The sequence below is a fragment of the Bubalus kerabau genome, chromosome 16, assembly GCF_029407905.1.
Source record: "Bubalus kerabau isolate K-KA32 ecotype Philippines breed swamp buffalo chromosome 16, PCC_UOA_SB_1v2, whole genome shotgun sequence".
NCBI lineage: Eukaryota > Metazoa > Chordata > Mammalia > Artiodactyla > Bovidae > Bubalus > Bubalus kerabau.
In genome coordinates, this window is record NC_073639.1 from 41,269,139 (window position 1) to 41,291,566 (window position 22,428).

The 22,428-nt window shown below is 37.1% G+C and overlaps 1 protein-coding gene across 3 annotated transcripts in view; it reads left to right on the top strand.

Moving 5' to 3' along the window:
- Positions 1–18,193, top strand: part of FSTL5 (follistatin like 5) — an 881,431-nt gene extending 863,238 nt beyond the window's left edge. For all 3 annotated transcript variants that reach the window (XM_055550064.1, XM_055550065.1, XM_055550066.1), the window contains one exon: positions 16,969–18,193. In XM_055550064.1, coding sequence (XP_055406039.1) covers positions 16,969–17,671 — 703 coding nt within the window. In that variant the 3' untranslated portion in view covers positions 17,672–18,193. The remainder of the gene's footprint in view (positions 1–16,968) is intronic.
- Positions 18,194–22,428: the final 4,235 nt, after the last annotated feature.

A 22,428-nucleotide genomic window follows, 5' to 3' on the forward strand; every position in this document is an offset into this window, starting at 1 on the left:
AGTGTCCTCCCATGGCAGGGAGAGAGAGAAACTTTCATGTCTCTTCTTATAATGGCACTATTCCCATGACTTAATTTCCTCCTAAAGTCTTGATATCCAATAGAAACACATTGGGAATTAGGGCTTCAACATGTGAATTTTGAGGGTGAACACAAAATACAGTGGTGGAGCAGGCACAGAATGCATGCTCCATTCCAAAAGGGAGGAATAAGAGAAAAGAAAATAGTGATGAGTCCCATGCAAGTCTGATACACAGCATGGCAAACTCCATGAAATTTTGGTCTCAAGATATACTCTTTAGCTTGGTGTTGTGCCTTCCAGACCTACTGGAATGGCTGTTCTGCCTCTGCAGCTCTGCAAAGTGAGGGATTGTACCCCTAGGGCTTTGGATGATCCTCACCAGTTTTCAGTGATATTGCCTCACTACCATCTGAGACCTCATCAGAATGACCTCTACCGTCCATATTTCCACATTCTTTCATGGTTTCTGTTGTATTCTCTAAGAAGACAGAGACTTTCTCTCCTTTTTTTATTCCTAGACTTTTATGAGAGTTACGTTTAACAACCCCTTCATAGCAATATTGACTTTTTTCTCACATGAACTAAAAACTCCCCCAGCCTCTAGCCATGACTCAGCTTTAAAGTTGCTGTCACACTTTTATAATAGCATCCCGACTTCTGGTACCAATGTCTGTCTTAGTCAGTTAAAGTGCTTTAAGAAAATACCAGAACCTGGATAGCTTTAACAACAGAAATGTATTTGTTACCATTCTGAGGCTGGAAAGTCAGAGGCCATGTATCAGCTTTGTTGGGTTCTTCCTGGTTTGCAGACCACTATCATCTTGCTGCATCCTCATATAGCAGAGAGAAAGAGGGAGATCATGTCTCTTATGTCTCTCATAAGGGCACTGTCTCATTCATCTGTGCTCCACCCTCATGATATAATTCTTTCCAAAATTCCCTTCTCCAAATGCCATCACATGAAAAATTAGAGCTTCAATATGTGAATTTGGAGGGAATGAGTGTATAGGACACACATATTCAGTACATGGCAGTTATTAAAAATATTTTAGTAGTAACTAAAATTTAGAGGCATTTTCCACACCTTTACCAGAAGAAAATGTTATGCAAAGAAGCATTCATTTCAGGCAAAAAAGTCAAGAATTTTCCTTTTCGCAACTTGCAAGTGTACATGTTTGTTTCATATCAGTTATCAAATGATCTCAATTAGAGATTTATGTATGTTACAATCAGTTCTTTCATTCACTAAATGGGTTTTTTCAGCCTCTTTGGCCAAGATAATCTGTGCTGCTGTTTTGTAAAAACTCTACCTTTCTCCTCCTTTCTGTGTCCCAGGGGTCTGGGTAATGTGACTGGCTGATTTTTCTGGCCAGTAAGAAGCTGGCCTGGAGGTTGCATGCAGAAGATAGGACAAGCGCGTATTATGTCTCCCCATACACCATGCCCTTAGCACCTTGTCTGCTGATTTCTTGAAGAATAGCTGTTTCTTAAGATGAAAAGTCCCAGCTCCTCACAAAACATACCTCTCCACATAGCTCCTTCCTTCTAGGACACAGCAGTGACAATAACTTTACTGTTGCTCTCCACACACTACTGCACTAACCCATGTAGTCAATTTACATTGTTTTGTAAACCTCTTTGATTTATTCTAATTAGAGTTCTTTTCCTTTTGGATGCAGACTGATATACGTTTTCTCTTCAAGTGAAAGGTGAGCATAACAAAAATACAAGCTAATAACTGTTACAGGGATGTAGCTACACCCATCTTTTCTCTGAAGCATTTCCCTAAATACACTTTGCAAGTCAAGGCACACAATTAAAAGCATCCCACTGCTTGACCTTAAGGATAATTACCTTAAGGAGAGAAACCATTTATTCCCTCTCCTTTTTCTTCCTAAGGTTTTATAAAGTGTGCTGCATATAGTAGGTTGTGAATAATTACTGGATGTGATCACATAGTGTCCAGATCCCAAACAGTGCCAAACATGGTTCCTCATGGAATTTTTTTTTTTCACTTCCTTTTCTGTTTTACAGGTATACAATAGACATTTTGGTAATATTTTTAATTGATTAGAAAGATTTTAATTTGTTTTTTGCCTTTGTTTTATCTACTTATTCTAGTATCCACTCTATGCTTAAAAATTATTTCTCACTCTGCTAATTACTAAGTCCACTTCTAGTATATCACCTCTGATCCATTTACTAACTTTTACATGAAACACATTCTAATCAGAAGAACAGGTAAAGTCAGAGAGGTTCCTCTTTTCAGATTTTCATGTTGTTTTCCAAAATCAAATGGGGGAGAGTAGCCAGTCTTTAAAAATGCCATATTAAGCCATAGTTGTCATGTTTTCCCCTAAGCTCTTAAGCTCTTCAAAATATGGTGGATAATTTAGATATTCGAACTATGGTCTATAGTCCATGTGGTGTGCACGGAATTCTTTTTTTTTTTTTTTTTTCAAAGTAAAAGATTTCTTTGGTCTACTTTTTATTTGCTGGCTACAAGGTATGCTTTTAGGCTGGTTTAGATACCATAGATTCACAGCCTGTGTATGTTTTATATTCGACTAGATTCAGCATTTAGCCAGAATCTGATTTTTTTTTTTTTTTTTTTTTTGCACGCCATGGTTACTCACTAGAACTTATGGACCTTCAGATACTGTGTTAATTCTGTCAAGAAATTAGACATTCTCAGTATAGTGAAATTAAGTTGTATATTTACATGTCAGTTTTTTCTAGAAGAATCAAATTCTCATCACCACAGAAAAATAAGATATGAGAGAAGGAAAGACAATATTAGATTTCATATTCATAAATACATTTTACTTCTTTTTAAGAATAAAAAATGAAAGAAAGGGAGAGGTGATGTACTTAAAATATTTAACACAGAATTTCTAAAATATGCTTATAAAAGTCAGGCAGGAGGGCATCCTGGTGTTCATTTTACAGCTTTTCAACCTGTGTGTTGAAAACAGAAAACATCAAAGTATTATCATTTGTCAAACACTTCTAAGCTTTAGGATAATTCAGAGACTGTCCTTGCTCTTGTTATAAATCTCTACTAAATGTGTCAATTCTATTTCTCTATGCTTCCCCTCTTCCCAATGCGAATACGACCACTGTTTATAAACAGGTATAGTTTATTGAGCTATTTATGTGAAGTTCAGATAAAAACTAAATCCTCTGGTACTTGAGTAGCAACAACATTCAATCTTTTCTTACAAGGGTCAGTCTGGGATAATAGAAAACAAGTAAATATAAAAGAATTCATAAACTAGTGAATGATGGCTCATGTCAGATTTATGGTGTGTGTCCATGAAAACTCTGTGCTAACTGTAACACAATGGAGGATGCTATTTCAGCAGCACATTGTGTATGTGGAGCTATATATTAATTACAAGGAGTGTGCATGTTAGTCACTTAGTCATGTCGGACTCTTTGTGACTCTGTGGACTCTAGCCCTCCAGGCTCCTCTATCCATCAGATTCTCCAGGCAAGAATATGAAGTGGGTTGCCATTCCCTTCTCCATTCCTGACCCAGAGATTGAACCTGGGTCTCCCACATTGCAGGCAAATTCTTTACCAACTGAGCCACAGGGGAAGCCCATTACAAGGAGAGGAACTTTTAGTTCCTTATCTGTTAAACATTTCTTACCTTCCAGTTGGAAAAGCAAGATACGTATCATCCAGTTAGAAAAACAAGATATTACTAATCCTGCATTTTATGAAGTACTAATTATTTACTTGAGCATATGTTTTCCATACAATTCAAACAATATAGTTTCTAAAATTGAAAAATCAGAAAAGTTTGGGGAAATGCTTTTATTTATATGTGGATTGCAGCATTTTTTTAAACTAATTAGGTGTAGTATCTGACTAAATAAAACCTCAAATACACTCAGTCTCCACTTATTGCTCCCCATTTGCATCCATTGATATACAGAAAAAGATTGTTCTAAAATATGTAGAGGTGCAGATGACAAGGTTTGAGGAAGGAGATCATATAGCAAAGGAGAGGGTGAATCAGAAAGACTGAGAAATCTGTGGGAACAGAAAAAAAATCATGGTTCAAAAAGATATTAATACATGCACACCAAAGCCATTGCAGCACTATTTACAATAGCCATGATATGGAAGTAACCTAAATATCCATCAACAAAAAAGAAAATGAAGTCGCCTAGCCATGTCCAACTCTTTGTGACCCCATGGACTGTAGCCTGCCAGGCTCCTCCATCCATGGGATTTTCCAGGCAAGAATACTGGAGTGGGTTGCCATTTCCTTCTCCAGGGGGCCTTCCTGACCCAGGGATCAAACTTGGGTCTCCTGCATTGCAGGCAGATTCTTTACCATCTGAGTCACCAGGGAATCCCTGTCCATCAACAAACGAGTGGGTAAAGAAGATGTGCTATAATATATACAATAGAATATTCAGTTCAGTCACTCAGTCGTGTCCGATTCTTTGCGACCTCATGAATTGCAGCATGCCAGGCCTCCCTGTCCATCACCAACTCCCGGAGTTCACTCAGACTCACGTCCATCAAGTCAGTGATGCCATCCAGCCATCTCATCCTCTGTCATCCCCTTCTCCTCCTGCCCCCAATCCCTCCCAGCATCAGTCTTTTCCAATGAGTCAACTCTTCGCATGAGGTGGCCAAAGTACTGGAGTTTCAGCTTTAGCATCATTCCTTCCAAAGAACACCCAGGGCTGATCTCCTTTAGAATGGACTGGTTGGATCTCCTTACAGTCCATCAAGAGTCTTTTCCAACACCACAGTTCAAAAGCATCAATTCTTCGGCTATTAGTCATAAAAAGAACAAACTTTTGCACCTAAAGATTACCCTACTGAATGAAGTAAGTTGGACACATAAAGATACATATGATATGACATTGCTTATATGTGGAATCTAAAATAAAGTGTACAAGTGAAATTATTTACAAAACAAACAGAGACAGATGTAAAATGCAAACTAATGGTTACCAGAGAAGAAAAGCGGAGGGACAAATATAGAGATTGGGACTGACATACACATACTACTATATATAAACTGAATAACTCATAAGAACCTGCTGTATAGCACAGAGACATCTACTCAAAACTCTGTAATGGCCTATATGGGAGAAACAACTCTTAAAAAAAGTGACTATATGTATAATTGATTCATTTTGCTGTACAGTAGAAACTAGCACAACATTGGAAATCAACTATACTCCAATATTTTTTTTTTTAATAAAGAAACACTTCCCCAGCTTCTAAGATGGGGACTGGTCCTTAGTGACCAGAAGTCAGCTTTAATATTAGAAGTCAGCTTAAAACAAAACTGTCCAGGTGGGAATATGCATGGACTCTGGTAAGAGGCAACCCTAAATGAAAACTCAGGAGATAAAATAATTGTTTTTCTGCAAATCTTTGGAGTAACTTTTACTCTAAGTTTTGGAATATCGTTGCTCTTGGGACTGACCATATGGCAAATTAATACAAGTCATTAGCTGCAATTATGAGATTCCTTTAGTAGCATCTGAGGTGATGGATTTGAAAGCAGAACAGGAGCAGAATAACATTGCAGATGCTTTAGAGTGAGGGACTTAAAAACAGCTTTGTGACATTCTATGTGATCAGACTCATTTGGGGACTGTCTAGCAAAAGATGTGGGGAAATCATTCATTATACAAATGCAAGACCTATATCCTGGTCTTGTGGGATCTGGAGGTCTTTGTTCAGCTGCTCTTTATTAGGGCTCATGATGTTTCAATCATGTTTCTCTCTAAGTATCTATTCTTTTCCTCTCTCTGCCAAATCATTCCTCTGCAAGGCTCCTGAATTGTCATGACATAAACTCTCCATCTTCTTAAAGATCCAGGTCCTAAAGTCAGCCACAAAATTTTCTGGTGTTTTTAGTGAAAGTCCTCGAGGTATCAATTTCAAACCCCTTCATCTGTGCAGAGTTCAAAGTCACCAGTATTCCATGGCCATCTGTTTCACCCCCTCCCTAAGAACTGAAACAGCAACTCTAAAAGATGGTGGTGTAAGCTAGGCTGCCCTTGTTCCTGATCAAGTGGACTATTTGGTGAATGGGTGAGGTGTGGACTGGGTATGAATCCTGTTGATACAAAAGCAAGAGCAAGAAGAAAAATGTGAATTTCTATTGTTAAAATGATCTCTGTCGAATTCACAAATGGAGAAATCTCATCATATTTGGGTAACTGCTGCTGCTACTAAGCCAATTCAGTCGTGTCCGACTCTGTGCGACCCCATAGACAGCAGCCCACCAGGCTTCCCCGTCCCTGGGATTCTCCAGGCAAGAACACTGGAGTGGGTTGCCATTTCCTTCTCCAATGCATGAAAGTGAAAAGTGAAAGGGAAGTCGCTCAGTCATGTCCAACTCTGTGCGATCCCATGGACTGCTGCCTACCAGGCTCCTCTGTCTATGGGATTTTCCAGGCAAGAGTACTGGGGTGGGGTGCCATTGCCTTCTCCGAATTTGAGTAACAGTGCATGCTTATTTTTAACATTGTGGGAATACTGGTTACATAGAAAAAACTGACATTTGTTCTTATTTTTCCATCTATGGAAAATCTATTCTGAAATCTATTATGCCATAAGAAAGATTATATTTGATATCAAAGGGAAAATTATGCTACTAAAAGGTTGCAGTTACAAGCCGTGTGCTACACCAGGATCTGTGAGTTCAAGAAGAGAGGATTTCCATCTCGGGACAGAGACGAGTCTTGACTACTCAGAGTTTTTGTGTAGCCAAGTTTTATTAAAGTATAATAGAGGTACAGAAAGCTTTTGACACAGACATCAAAAGGGGACAGAAAGAATGCCTGCTTGTTAGTTTTTAGTAAGGCATTTTATGTCTGTTAGTGAGAGCTGATAATCAGATAATAGAGACACCTCCAGGCTGAAGGAGTTTCACCAGGCCCCTCTCCCACAATATGCATTTATGAGATAAAATGCCACAAGGTGTGTCATCCCAGGCCATAAGATAATTGACATGAATACTGGTTTGTTGAGCCATTATCTTTTAGAGTCTCTTGATGAGAGTAAAAGAGGAGAGTGAAAAAGTTGGCTTAAAACTCAACATTCAGAAAACTAAGATCATGGCATGAGGTCCCATCACTTCATGGCAAATAGATGGGGAAATAATGGAAACAGTGAGAGACTTTATTTTCTTGGGCTCCAAAATCACTGTAGATGGTGACTGAAGCCATGAAATTAAAACATGTTTGCTTCTTGAAAGAAAAGCTATGGCCAATCTAGACAGCATATTAAAAAGCAGAGACACTACTTTGCCAATGAAAGTCCATCTAGTCAAAGCTATGGTTTTTCCAGTAATCATGTATGGGTGTGAGAGTTGGACTATAAAGAAAACTGAACACTGAAGAATTGATGCTTTTGAAATGTGGTGTTGAAGAAGACTCTTGAGACTCCCTTGGACTGCAGGGAGATCCAACCAGTCCACCCTAAAGGAGATCAGTCCTGAATATTCATTGGAAGGACTGATGCTGAAATTGAAATTCCAGTACTTTGGCCACCTGATGGGAAGAACTGACTCATTTGAAAAGACTCTGATGCTGGGAAAGATTGAAGGTGGGAGGAGAAGGAGATGACAGAGGATGAGATGGTTGGATGGCATTACTGACTTGATGGACATAAGTTTGAGTAAGCTCTGGGAGTTGGTGATGGACAGGAAAGCCTGGCGTGCTGCAGTTCATGGGGTAGCAAAGGGTCCAACATGACTGAGTGACTGAATTGAGCTGAACTGAACTGAGCCATTGTCAGCCCAAGGTTTGAGAAAAGAAAAATATGTTAGGTGGTACCGATTTGAAGAAAGGCAACTTTCAAAGCAAATACATGGTTTCATTAACATAGCTTAAGAAAAACATTTCCATAAGAAAAACGCATCAGTTAGTTCAGGGTTTGAGAAAAGTTAAGCTAGGGGAACCAGGTGTCGTCAACAGGTAAGGGAAAAAAACCTACCCTTGAGGTTTATTTCCTCCTGTCCCTTGGGAACCCCTACTGAGACTCTTAACACTCTTATTACTTAAGATATAAAACATGGACAAATTCTGTTTCTTAAGAATGTAGTATTTTCCTGGTAATAAACATACATTTATTCTCTTTCTCAAAACAAGTTACTTTTATTCTCTTCTTGCTGATGAGGAAATTGAAACTTGTGGAAGTCAAGGACTTCATGTAAGGTCATATATCCATTATGTTGAAAAACTGGGTCATGAAACTAAATCAGCCCATATTGAAAATCTTTACTTCATCCAAAACAACAAGTTCTCTGAACATGAATCACCTCAAAACCTCACTTTAAAGCATAAAAGCAGTAATTAAAGTTGAATCTTTTTATAAACTTTATAATGAACTAAATTGATTAAACACTCAGAAAAACAAAATAATTTGGGAAAGAAGAAAAGACTCTCACCCTCTTCAACAAATCTGACATCAAATCCACACAAAGCCGTGCTGAGAGGCCCAACTTTCCTAATTGCTATATTTCCCTAATAAACAAAGTGATCACAAGAATAAGTTTTAACTCTCTCATTTCTCATAGTCTGCAACTTCCTATAGACATTCTGACAAATATTAGAAAAACTATTAGGCCTAGTACTATGCATAATTTTATGGTATTAAGCAGACGTGACAGTTGAGAGTAAATAATAATCACAGACTAATGAACAGTGGGAGACTTCAGAATATCAATCTGTACTAGGGGCAAATTTTGAATTAGAGACACTACTTCCTACCCAATAAATCAGTAGTGAAAAATTGAAGGCTTTCTCAATGCATCTGCTTATGCAGCTAGATCTGTAGTCCTGAAGGAGCATAAAACGTGGATGCCAAAAGGAATGTAATTTTATCACCCTACAAGGGGCTTTTGCATTTTTAACTGAACCATTTTTTAAAATTTTAATTACCTCCAAAAGAGGCTGGATTGTATCACAGATAACTTGAGTGCATCCTTCAGTATTAGAGTGAAACTAGTTCAAGGTAGTTAGAGCTTGTCTCTTCCTTCTTCTTTAGCAGTCAAATAACATTGCCCAAAGGGAACAGAAGACACAAAGTTAAGAGAACTGAAATGCCAAGTCTTGATTGTTTATGGCTTTTATCAAATGTGAAAATTACTGATTTTGCCTCTGAGCACATGAATCATATAGAACAGAAAAGAGACCATATCTTCCATAATAATTAACAAATTCATAAAAGATACCAGACACAGGTATACATCTTCATACTTACATATCCTTTATCACTGTTAATGAATAGAAACACACCTCTTTTCAATATCCCAAGTCCATTATTTATTAAGACAAGTATAAGTAAGCCAAATTATTTATATTTAAAATTTTATGGTATTTTTGATGCTGATAACACAAAAATAATTGGACTTGGCTTTTATTTTGAGAGCTTTTAAATTCTTTAGCATTCAGGTAGTATTCAGGTAGCAGAGACACTACTTTGCCCACAAATTCCGTATATTCAAAGCCATGGTTTTTCGAGTAGTCAAGTACAGAGCCGAGAGTTGGTTCATAAAGAAGGCTGAGCACAGAAGAATTTCTGCTTTCAAACTGGTGCTGGAGAAGACTCTTGAGAGTCCTTTGCAGTACAAGGAGTTCAAACCAATCAATCCTAAATGAAATAAATATTCCCTGAATATTCATTCGAAGGACTGATGCTGAAGCTGAAGCTCAAATACTTAGGTCACCTGAGGCGAAGAGCTAACTCATTGAAAAAAAACCCTGATGCTGGGAAAGATTGAAGGCAAAAGGAGAAGTGGGTGATAGAGAATATGATGATTAGATAGCACCACAAGCTCAAAGGACATGAGTTTGAGCAAACTCTTGGAGATAGTGGGGGACAGAGGAGACTGATGTGCCTCTCCGTGGGGCTGTAAAGAGTTGGACTGAACAACAACAAAGTACTTAAAACCTACACCAGGTATTCATTTTTTGATGGGAACATTTGGAAGTGATTGCTAACATCATATAGGTGTCTTCATACCATTGTAATCAAAACTGAAATTGTATCCTGACTAGTATGGTATGAGCTTCGTTTACTGAAAGAACACTGACCCAAATATTACTGACACAAGACAAGATAAAGATCCAGGAAATTAATAAGAAATTGTGCATGTCATTCTGAAATATTCTACAAATATTATTTCAAAATGATTACTGTATTCCATTTCAAGTATATATAGAAAAAGTAATAGTTACCAAGTAATAATACTTCAGAATATTATAATTAAGCATTAATCACTTAATTTCATTAATCCATTAAAATTTCTAGACTCTTTGGAAGCAAGGTGAGTTATATTCACCTCCAGTATATTTCTAGTGCTTTCTATTTAGTAATCATTCAATAAATGTTTAAGAAATCTTTTTAAAGGAGTAGTTATACATGGTAGCTCTTCTTTTGTGTAGAAAAAGTCATGCTCTCTCCAAAGGCAACAAATAGTCTCTCATAAATCTTCAAATATTTCTAAAATTATTGCATAGTTTCCTAACTCTATGAAATGTAGTAACATAGAAGCAATGTAGGGAAAGAGCATATTAGCCAAGATGGCAAGGTCAGGCTTTCTCACCCCAGGGCATCTTGCTTTTGTCCCACGTTTTATAAATCATGATTATGTAACAGCTGAGATCACTTACAGCTCTGCACATGCACGTCACTAGGTACTTATTTAGACGTGGACTACTTGTGATATGAGTTCCAACTAAAAAGCAGCGGCATTACTGCCACATCATGGCTGTATCCCTTGAGTCAATAACAGAGGAGAGAATACAGTGTGTCTGTGGCTATGGCTGCTGCGCCAGTGAGGCGAGAATAAGGAGTCTGCAGTTCCTATGGTTCCTCACATTTTCTTCTAGCCTCTTAGCTTGCCCCTTGCCTACCATGGGTTCAGTGAACATGAGTGCAGTGAACAGCAAGACAACTGGCCTCATTCATGAACAGGATCAGCGATACTAGCAGTTACACTCTTATGTCTATTTTAGTAAAATATTTGTGCTTATGCACTTCATAACTTCCATCGTTATGACTGATTTTTTAAGAACATTTATCTCGTTTTATTCTATGATGTTAAAGGTTTGTGTTTATTCATATTTTGAGCTTGTCACATGCTTATATTGAAATTTTAAGGTGCTATTATCCTGAATGTATTTCTATATTAGGTATCCATAATATTTCTATATTATGTGTGTAGATATTTACAAAAAATAAATTTTTTAAGAAATAGTATACGGAAACTGAATTTTCTAGGTGACAAGAATAAAATGGGCCATTTTTAGAGTTTGTTTTGTTTTCATTGTTGTTACTGTTTTGTCTCTAAGTAGTGTCTAACTCTTTTTGCCATAAGGGTGGTGTCAGATCACCCTTATGGCAGAAAGTGAAGAGGAACTAAAAAGCCTCTTGATGAAAGTGAAAGAGGAGAGTGAAAAAGTTGGCTTAAGCTCAACATTCAGAAAACGAAGATCATGGCATCTGGTCCCATCGCTTCATGGGAAATAGATGGGGACACAGTGGAAACAGTGTCAGACTTTATTTTTTTGGGCTCCAAAATCAGTGCAGATGGTGACTGCAGCCCTGAAATTAAAAGACGCTTACTCCTTGGAAGGAAGGTTATGACCAACCTAGATAGCATATTCAAAAGCAGAGAAATTACTTTGCCAACCAAGGTCCGTCTAGTCATGGCTGTGGTTTTTCCAGTGGTCATGTATGGATGTGAGAGTTGGACTGTGAAGAAAGCTGAGCACTGAAGAATTGATGCATTTGAACTGTGGTGTTGGAGAAGACTCTTGAGAGTCCCTTGGACTGCAAGGAGATCCAACCAGTTCATTCTGAAGAAGATCAGTCCTGGGTGTTCTTTGGAAGGACTGATGCTGAAGCTGAAACTCCAATACTTTGGCCACCTCATGCGAACAGTTGACTCATTGGAAAAGACCCTGATGCTGGAAGGGATTGGGGGCAGGAGAGGAAGGGGACGACAGAGGATGAGATAGCTGGATGGCATCACCAACTTGATGGGCATGAGTTTGGGTGGACTCCGGGAGTTGGTGATGGACAGGGAGGCCTGGTGTGCTGCAATTCATGGAGTTGCAAAGAGTCAGACATGACTGAGTTACTGAACTGAACTGAACTGAACTCTTTTTGCAATGCATGGACTGTAGCCTACCAGGCTCCTTTGTCCATGGGATTTCTCAGGCAAGAATACTAGAGTGGAATTGTCATTCCCTTCTCCAGGAGATCTTCCTGATTCAGGGATTGAACCTGCATCTCCTGCTTTACCACTGAACCACATGAGAAGCCTTTTGTTTTAATACTCATAGTAAAGTCATCTTAATCTTATTTTTTTTCATTTAGGAGCAAAGTCAGTTAAGAATACCTCTCTCATCTTTATTTTTAAGGAAATTTTGGAAATATTAGAAGGTGCTTTAATCAATATTATTAAAAAAAATAAAAGTCCCTTCCAATTCTGTTGGCCTTTATGCATTTTGGGTGTAACTTTGTAAAGTAGTTTCTATCTCATTTTATCTTATTTTTGCTAGGAAGTCACCCATGTTACAAGTAAGGGTTTCCATATATATTCACCCCTAAACAAGCAAAACCCCACAAAATTGACTTCTCCATTTCACAGGGACTTCTGATCATCTATAGCTAGCATTCAGGACAAAAATAATTGAAGTAATCAAAGAGATCACCAAAATATATTTTAAAATATATTTATTTTTAAATTAAATTTAATAGAAAAATGCCATAAATATCCAAAGTTCATCATTATTCAATATAAAATGATTAATACAACACAGGTGTATCAATAATTATAACAGTATTAGCATGGCAAGGATGAAACTTTAACTTGGATTTAGAACATAATAAAATAAATGTTAAAATCATAAAGGTAGTTAAGGTGATCCTAAAATGCAATTACAGGAGAAAAACTATTAAAAAATCCAACATATGGAGGCTGAACAACACGCTGCTGAATAACCAACAAATCACAGAAGAAATCAAAAAAGAAATCAAAATTTGCATAGAAACGAATGAAAATGAAAACACAACAACCCAAAACCTGTGGGACACGGTAAAAGCAGTCCTAAGGGGAAAGTTCATAGCAATACAGGCACACCTCAAGAAACAAGAAAAAAGTCAAATAAATAACCTAACTCTACACCTAAAGCAACTAGAAAAGGAAGAAATGAAGAACCCCAGGGTTAGTAGAAGGAAAGAAATCTTAAAAATTAGAGCAGAAATAAATGCAAAAGAAACAAAAGAGACCATAGCAAAAATCAACAAAACCAAAAGCTGGTTCTTTGAAAGGATAAATAAAATTGACAAACCATTAGCCAGACTCATCAAGAAACAAAGGGAGAAAAATCAAATCAATAAAATTAGAAATGAAAATGGAGAGATCACAACAGACAACACAGAAATACAAAGGATCATAAGAGACTACTATCAACAATTATATGCCAATAAAATGGACAACGAGGAAGAAATGGACAAATTCTTAGAAAAGTACAACTTTCCAAAACTTGATCAGGAAGAAATAGAAAATCTTAACAGACCCATCACAAGCACGGAAATTGAAACTGTAATCAAAAATCTTCCAGCAAACAAAAGCCCAGGTCCAGACGGCTTCACAGCTGAATTCTACCAAAAATTTAGAGAAGAGCTAACACCTATCCTGCTCAAACTCTTCCAGAAAATTGCAGAGGATGGTAAACTTCCAAACTCATTCTATGAGGCCACCATCACCCTAATACCAAAACCTGACAAAGATCCCACAAAAAAAGAAAACTACAGGCCAATATCACTGATGAACATAGATGCAAAAATCCTTAACAAAATTCTAGCAATCAGAATCCAACAACACATTAAAAAGATCATACACCATGACCAAGTGGGCTTTATCCCAGGGATGCAAGGATTCTTCAATATCCGCAAATCAATCAATGTAATACACCACATTAACAAATTGAAAAATAAAAACCATATGATTATCTCAATAGATGCAGAGAAAGCCTTTGACAAAATTCAACATCCATTTATGATCAAAACTCTCCAGAAAGCAGGAATAGAAGGAACATACCTCAACATAATAAAAGCTATATATGACAAACCCACAGCAAACATTATCCTCAATGGTGAAAAATTGAAAGCATTTCCTCTAAAGTCAGGAACAAGACAAGGGTGCCCACTTTCACCATTACTATTCAACATAGTTTTGGAAGTTTTGGCCACAGCAATCAGAACAGAAAAAGAAATAAAAGGAATCCAAATTGGAAAAGAAGAAGTAAAGCTCTCACTGTTTGCAGATGACATGATCCTCTACATAGAAAACCCTAAAGACTCCACCAGAAAATTACTAGAACTAATCAATGACTATAGTGAAGTTGCAGGATATAAAATCAACACCCAGAAATCCCTTGCATTCCTATACACTAATAATGAGAAAACAGAAAGAGAAATTAAGGAAACAATTCCATTCACCATTGCAACAGAAAGAATAAAATACTTAGGAATATATCTACCTAAAGAATCTAAAGACCTATATATAGAAAACTATAAAACACTGGTGAAAGAAATCAAAGAGGACACTAATAGATGGAGAAATATACCATGTTCATGGATTGGAAGAATCAATATAGTGAAAATGAGTATACTACCCAAAGCAATCTATAGATTCAATGCAATCCCTATCAAGCTACCAACAGCATTCTTCACAGAGCTAGAACAAATAATTACACAATTTGTATGGAAAAACAAAAAACCTCGAATAGCCAAAGCGATCTTGAGAAAGAAGAATGGAACTGGAGGAATCACCCTACCTGACTTCAGGCTTTACTACAAAGCCACAGTTATCAAGACAGTATGGTACTGACACAAAGACAGAAATATAGATCAATGGAACAAAATAGAAAGCCCAGAGATAAATCCACGCACATATGGACACCTTATCTTTGACAAAGGAGGCAAGAATATACAATGGATTAAAGACAATCTCTTTAACAAGTGGTGCTGGGAACTCTGGTCAACCACTTGTAAAAGAATGAAACTAGAACACTTTCTAACACCATACACAAAAATAAACTCAAAATGGATTAAAGATCTAAACGTAAGACCAGAAACTATAAAACTCCTAGAGGAGAACATAGGCAAAACACTCTCTGACATACATCACAGCAGGATCCTCTATGACCCACCTCCCAAAATATTGGAAATAAAAGCAAAAATAAACAAATGGGACCTAATTAACCTTAAAAGCTTCTGCACATCAAAGGAAACTATTAGCAAGGTGAAAAGACAGCCTTCAGAATGGGAGAAGATAATAGCAAATGAAGCAACTGACAAACAACTAATCTCAAAAATATACAAGCAACTCCTACAGCTCAACTCCAGAAAAATAAATGACCCAATCAAAAAATGGGCCAAAGAACTAAATAGACATTTCTCCAAAGAAGACATCCAGATGGCTAACAAACACATGAAAAGATGCTCAACATCACTCATTATCAGAGAAATGCAAATCAAAACCACTATGAGGTACCATTTCACGCCAGTCAGAATGGCTGCGATCCAAAAGTCTACAAGTAATAAATGCTGGAGAGGGTGTGGAGAAAAGGGAACCCTCTTTCACTGTTGGTGGGAATGCAAACTAGTACAGCCACTATGGAGAACAGTGTGGAGATTCCTTACAAAACTGGAAATAGACCTGCCTTATGATCCAGCAATCCCACTGCTGGGCATACACACTGAGGAAACCAGAAGGGAAAGAGACACGAGTACCCCAATGTTCATCGCAGCACTGTTTATAATAGCCAGGACATGGAAGCAACCTAGATGTCCATCAGCAGATGAATGGATAAGAAAGCAGTGGTACATATACACAATGGAGTATTATTCAGCCATTAAAAAGAATACATTTGAATCAGTTCTAATGAGGTGGATGAAACTGGAGCCTATTCTACAGAGTGAAGTAAGCCAGAAAGAAAAACACCAATACAGTATACTAATGCATATATATGGAATTTAGAAAGATGGTAACAATAACCCTGTGTACGAGACAGCAAAAGAGACACTGATGTATAGAACAGTCTTATGGACTCTGTGGGAGAGGGAGAGGGTGGGAAGATTTGGGAGAATGGCATTGAAACATGTAAAATATCATGTATGAAATGAGTTGCCAGTCCAGGTTCGATGCACGATACTGGATGCTTGGGGCTGGTGCACTGGGACGACCCAGAGGGATGGAATGGGAAGGGAGGAGGGAGGAGGGTTCAGGATGGGGAACACATGTATACCTGTGGTGGATTATGTAAAGTTTAAAAATAAAATAAAATTTAAAATCTTCAAAAAAAATAAAAAAAAAAAAATAAAATGCAATAAATAGAAGTCTAATAGTTCTATAGTTCCTAAATCTGCATCTATTAAGGTGAAACAGCTTAAAATGAGAAAAATATGAATACTTATCTAAACAATGATATCAAATTTATTTGATTATCACAAGCAATATAAGAAGTCAATGAAGTGAGTGGAAAAGATGTATACTCAAGGTTTTCATTCTTTCTTGTTTTCCTAGACATTAAGTAAGTAGATTCAATATCAGTGGGTTTTGAGACATGCAAACTATGTCTACTTTTTGGTCCTTGATGATAAAAGTAAAGTGTGTCGCTCCAATTAACTAGATACATCGCTTTTAATTATTTTGCTTTCTATAGCATGAGTTATAAATGTTTGGCTGTAATGAAAGGACAACCTAAGGAAGGAGGAGGGCAGTGGGATTTAAAGCGGACTCTAACAAGATTCAGCTGCCAGTTCCTGCCCAGCCTGATAACTAATGCCCAGGCTCTGAGTCCCCTTTCCACCTGCCCGCAGTGCATTTCCTTCACCCCTTTGGAGTTTCCTGTCTAACTCTGATTTTCATTTTTGCAGGTTTGGATTTATTCTTCATAAAGATGAAGCTGCACTACAAAAGATTGATCTTGAAACCATGTCATATATCAAGACTATTAATTTGAAGGACTATCAATGCATCCCGCAGTCACTAGCATACACACACTTGGGAGGATATTACTTCATTGGCTGCAAACCCGACAGCACTGGGGCGGCTCCCCCACAGCTCTTGGTGGACGGTGTCACCGACTCAGTCATTGGGTTCAACAGTGATGTGACGGGCACTCCATACGTCTCTCCAGATGGACACTATCTTGTCACCATCAGTGACGTGAAAGGTCTTGTGAGGGTCCAGTACATCACCATCAGAGGAGAAATACAGGAGGCTTTTGATATTCACACTAATCTGCACATATCTGACCTGGCCTTTCAGCCATCCTTTACGGAAGCCCATCAGTACAACATTTATGGTAGTTCAAGCACACAGACAGATGTGCTCTTTGTGGAGCTTGCCTCCGGGAAGGTTAAGATGATAAAAAGCCTCAAGGAACCACTCAAGGCAGAAGAATGGCCTTGGAACCTGAAAAACAGGCAAATCCAGGACAGTGGCTTGTTTGGTCAGTACCTGATGACTCCTTCCAAGGACTCTCTCTTTATACTCGATGGACGACTCAATAAATTAAACTGTGAGATCACTGAAGTTGAGAAGGGAAACACAGTCATCTGGGTTGGAGAAGCCTAGAAGCCCTGTTAAATAATTATTAAATCAAGAGTTTTCCAATACACTGCACTAATCCATTATTTAAATTTACAGTTTAACTTTCTAAGTTTGTATCCTAGCCAAACATCAGTTACTTGGATGGCCGAAATAAAATAGTTTTTTTTTTTTTTAAACAAAGACATACACAATTATTAATATTGGTTGATTAGAAATAGTTAACACAGTATTTAATGAGAAACTATTTAAATTATAAGAACCAAATCTACTGTTATTTTTTTTTCCAATAGAATAGGAATTTAAATAATTAAAAATAACTCAACTGCAGGGAATTTCCAATGATTCTAAACACCATTTCATCTTGAGGGTAATTGATCTTTTTTTTTTTTTTTTCTGTCCTTTGGGTATGCTTAAACCAGAAATAAAAGATGTTGTGGAAACTTAAAATTCTTAATTCAAAATATTCTGTCCCATCCACTGTTTCTAATCTTTCGTGCCTTGAAAGGAATGTCACAAGAGGAAAAGGAAGGCTAAAAGCTGCATATGGACCACCCTCATTACTATAAATTTCTTGTCATTTAAAGAGAAAAGTTGAACATCTTTTGCACCAAACCCAGCCTTCAGTCATTTGTCTAACCCTCAATGAAATATCATTTGAAGACATAAACTGTCCTTAGGCTGTACACAGGTGACAAATTCTATTTGACACTCACTGTATAATCTGCAGCATGCTATGGAAAATGGGGAGGAAGGGAGGAAAATAATTATGGTAATATGTTTGCAGTGTATTCTTGACTCATTTTGCTTTCAATCACGAGAGTGCATTATATTTTTAATGCAAGTTTGTCTGGGATGTCAACTGCTTACAAATATCTCTTATTAGTGGAATAGACTTTTTTTGTTTCTTATGATGTAGTCCAGTGTTGCATTAGCAGGAAATTTTATTTCCAAAATAGAAGCATTATTTGTGTCTGCTTAGAGTAAACCACATTTAGGGAAATTAACAACAGAGAGAAAAAAAAAACTGGCTAGAGAACTGATGAGTATTAGCGGTTTAGGACAATTAGTAACAGAAATTGGGAATTAGGGGGTAGCACCACAGTGGTGAGAAAAGATGTACTTCTCCATCGCCTTTGCTATTTAAATATAATCCATCAAAGGACTCATTCCTTAATAACTTTCCCAAATGACTTCTGCTTAACTCCTATGTAATCCTTAAACAACTCTCTCACTGTGTGTTGAAGTTTGAAACCTAACTAATCCTCTTATTTGAGACACTGCATAGAAGTAAAAATCATTGCTTTCATTTTTCAGGGCAAATAAAAGGCCAGTAGAAGCATTAAAACTAGTAACTTGGTTTATTGAAATAAGCAGATTATTATCCAGGCTTAAAGTAAAAGCTTACATTGTTTGGAGAATCTTTTTACTTATTATATTTTTGTTTTATTATTGCTAAAAATGCTAATGTACTGTTGAAATGACCTCCATTTCCTGAAGGTAATCCAATAATGTCTTTTTTAAATACAAATTTTACTCAAGCTTAATTGTGTAAAACTGCTTAGAAACCTGAAATTTTATAGTGTGTACTATCTTATGTATATATAGCATCCTGAACTATGTGATAACAGTAGATTTATTCTTAGCTTAAGGAAACATTACGGGAGGCAGATTTAATGGACAACAGAAGTTAGCTTATGTTTCTACTTACCTGCTTTCCTTTTTAGCAGTTTTCTTCTTTGTGAACATGAACCACATAAAGTGGCTGTGACCTAATGATTTAACCTAAGTCTGTCTCATACACCCTTCTTTGGTAGCTTACACCATGTGGCTGCTTTGTCTGTAGACACTGCTTGATAAAAGAGAATAAACCTCTTACATTTTAACCCTTGAGAGTTCAGTCAGTGTTTTAATGTGAATACCCGTGTTTGTTTTGTTTTTCCTCCCAGTGCTTCAAACACAGACTGGTTTATATCCCCATTGTTTTGAAAGTGACGGGATGGGGTAGAGGGCAGGTAAAGTGAGACCAATCAAGAAAAGACAACTTAGCTTCATTATATCAATTCTAAGTTGCTCTGTCCCTTTATATTCATATGTAAAGCAAGATATTTATCCTTTTAAGATGTCTATTTCCTTAGAATCCCTTCTTGTGTATTAAAGGAATGAATGAATATCAGAATGGAACATAAGCATAGACTTAAATCCCCTTTTCCCCACATTCTTACACTATTAGCCACACAAATACTAAGTCCCCCTTTTTAACAGTGTAATGTTTAAAATATTGACATTTGTGATACTTTTAAGAAAATAAGGAAATGCAATATTATATTTTCTAAGATAGATATTTCTTTCTTCAGTGGTAGGGAGAAAAAGTAAGAGCTTGCATACAGGGCATCAGCATTGCTCTACACACATCTTGATAAACGTGTATTGAATATAATGATCTCATCAATAACTGGGTATGTGTGAAAACTGAACATGAAGAAAAACTAGAATAAAATGACATCACCACTCTCTGAAAAGAATAGATTTTTAACATACAGGATAAAATAGCAACAAGGTAGCCAAAAAAATATGAGATAATTTTACTGCAAATTATCTGGTAATAATTGTGTGATAACCATAACAGGCATGAAGTAAGAAAAGGTGTGAAACCAAGAATGGAAATAGAACATGGGGAGGTCTTTGAGCAAAATTGACTAGAAAAAGTTAATATTTATGTAAAGAAGGTGGTAATTCATGAAAAATGGATTCTGATCAGATTTTGGAGGGAGGGAAGTGAAGAATAGGGCTTCCCAGGTGGTTCAGTGCAGGAGACACAGGACCCCACAGTTTTAATTTCTGGGTTGGGAAGATCCCCTGGGGAAAGGCATAGCAACCCATGCCAGTATTCTTGCCTGGAGAATACCACAGACAGAAGTTGCAACGAGTCGGACATGACTGAAGCAACTGAGCATGAAGTGAAGAATGAAACAAATTGAAAGAGTCTAGACTTAATCCAGAGAGTAGGAACTCAAGACTAATTTTTAAAAGGAGAAAGAACAATGAAAACACTTTAACATTTTTTATTTTCTAATATAACAAAGATTTGAGAGGAAATTGGAGAAACTGGTATCAGTTGGGAGGCTACTGCAGAAAATGGAAGTTTATGATCTATAATATACAACAAGATGAAACTCAACATTAAAACTCAACCTTAAGAAAACTAAGACCTTGGCATCTTGTCCTATCACATCACAGCAAATAGATGGGGAAACAATGAAAACAATGAGAGACTTTATTTTCCTGGGCTCCAAAATCACTGCAAAGGGTGACTGCAGCCATGAAAATAAAAGACACTTGCTCCTTTGAAGAAAAACTGTGACAAACCTAGACAGCTTATTAAAAAGCAGAGACATTACTTTGTCAACAAAAGTCCATCTAGTCAAAGCTATGGTTTTTCCAGTATTTATGTACGGATGTGAGAGTTGGACCCTAAAGAAAGCTGAGCACTGAAGAATTGATTCTTTTGAACTGTGCTGTTGAAGAAGACTGTAGAGTCCCTTGGACTGCAAGGAGATCCAACCAGTCAATCCTAAAGGAAATCAGTCTGGAATATTCATTGGAAGGACTGATGCTGAAGCTGAAGCTTCAATACTTTGGCCACCAGATAGGAAGAACTAACTCATTGGAAAAGACACTGGTGCTGGGAAAGATTGAAGACAGGAGTAGAAGGGGACAACAGAGGATGAGATGGTTGGATTGCATCACTGAGTTCATGGACATGAGTTTGATCAAGCTCTGGGAGTTGATGACGGACAGGAAAGCCTGGCATGCTGCAGTCCATGCAGTCGCAGAGTTGAACATAACTATGCATCTGAACTGAATTGAAGATAAGGCATGTTAAGGAAATATACTTGAAAGGGCAACTGAATAAATATGGATGATAAAAAGAGAAAAATCAGTTTCCCACATGGTGCTAATGGTAAAAAAAACTTTCCTGCCAATGCAGAAGTTGCAGGTTCGATCTTTGGGTCTAGAAGATCCCCTGGAGGAGGGCATGGCAAGTCACTCCAGTATTCTTGCTGGGAAAATTCTGTGAACAGAAGAGCCTGGCAGTCCACAGCCTGTAAGATCGCAAAGAGTCACACATAACTGAAGCTACTTAGCACACAAGCATGCATATAAGACAGTGTGTGTTAAGGAAACATACTTGAGATGGCAACTGAATAAAAACGGGTGATAAAAAGAGACAAATCAGCAGGTCTCAATTACGACACCAGTGGTAAAAATACGAGAGCCATGAAAGAAAAGAAGATTGGGAGAGAGAAGGAGGGTTTAGATAAAAGACAAATAAGAATGATGGACATGGAATATATTTCCAGAGTAGTGTCATCATGTATTATAGCAAACTAATACAATTTTCAGGCATTATTCCATTGTCTGTCTAATAATATAAAAGTAAAATAGAAGTGCTTTTTAAAAAGTATAATTTTAGAATCTTGGCACCTTTAAGACTCCCACTCAAAAGGTCTTCAGAGGGTTTTCTTTTAAAAAAATAAGTGAACTTGACTGGATTTTACATTAAGTATTTCAGATTTTACAGAATGAAACAATATGTTTAATCATATTTGACAGCTTATCATATTATGCAAATTTTAAAAGTGAAAAAAAATTCAAGAACAATATGACTATCATGAAAATTAACATGACTCTAAAATAACATGAAATGTACACCCCAAATGTCACAACCCTAAGAACTCATAAGAGGTCACTTCTAATGTCACTTGTCCATGCATCTACCA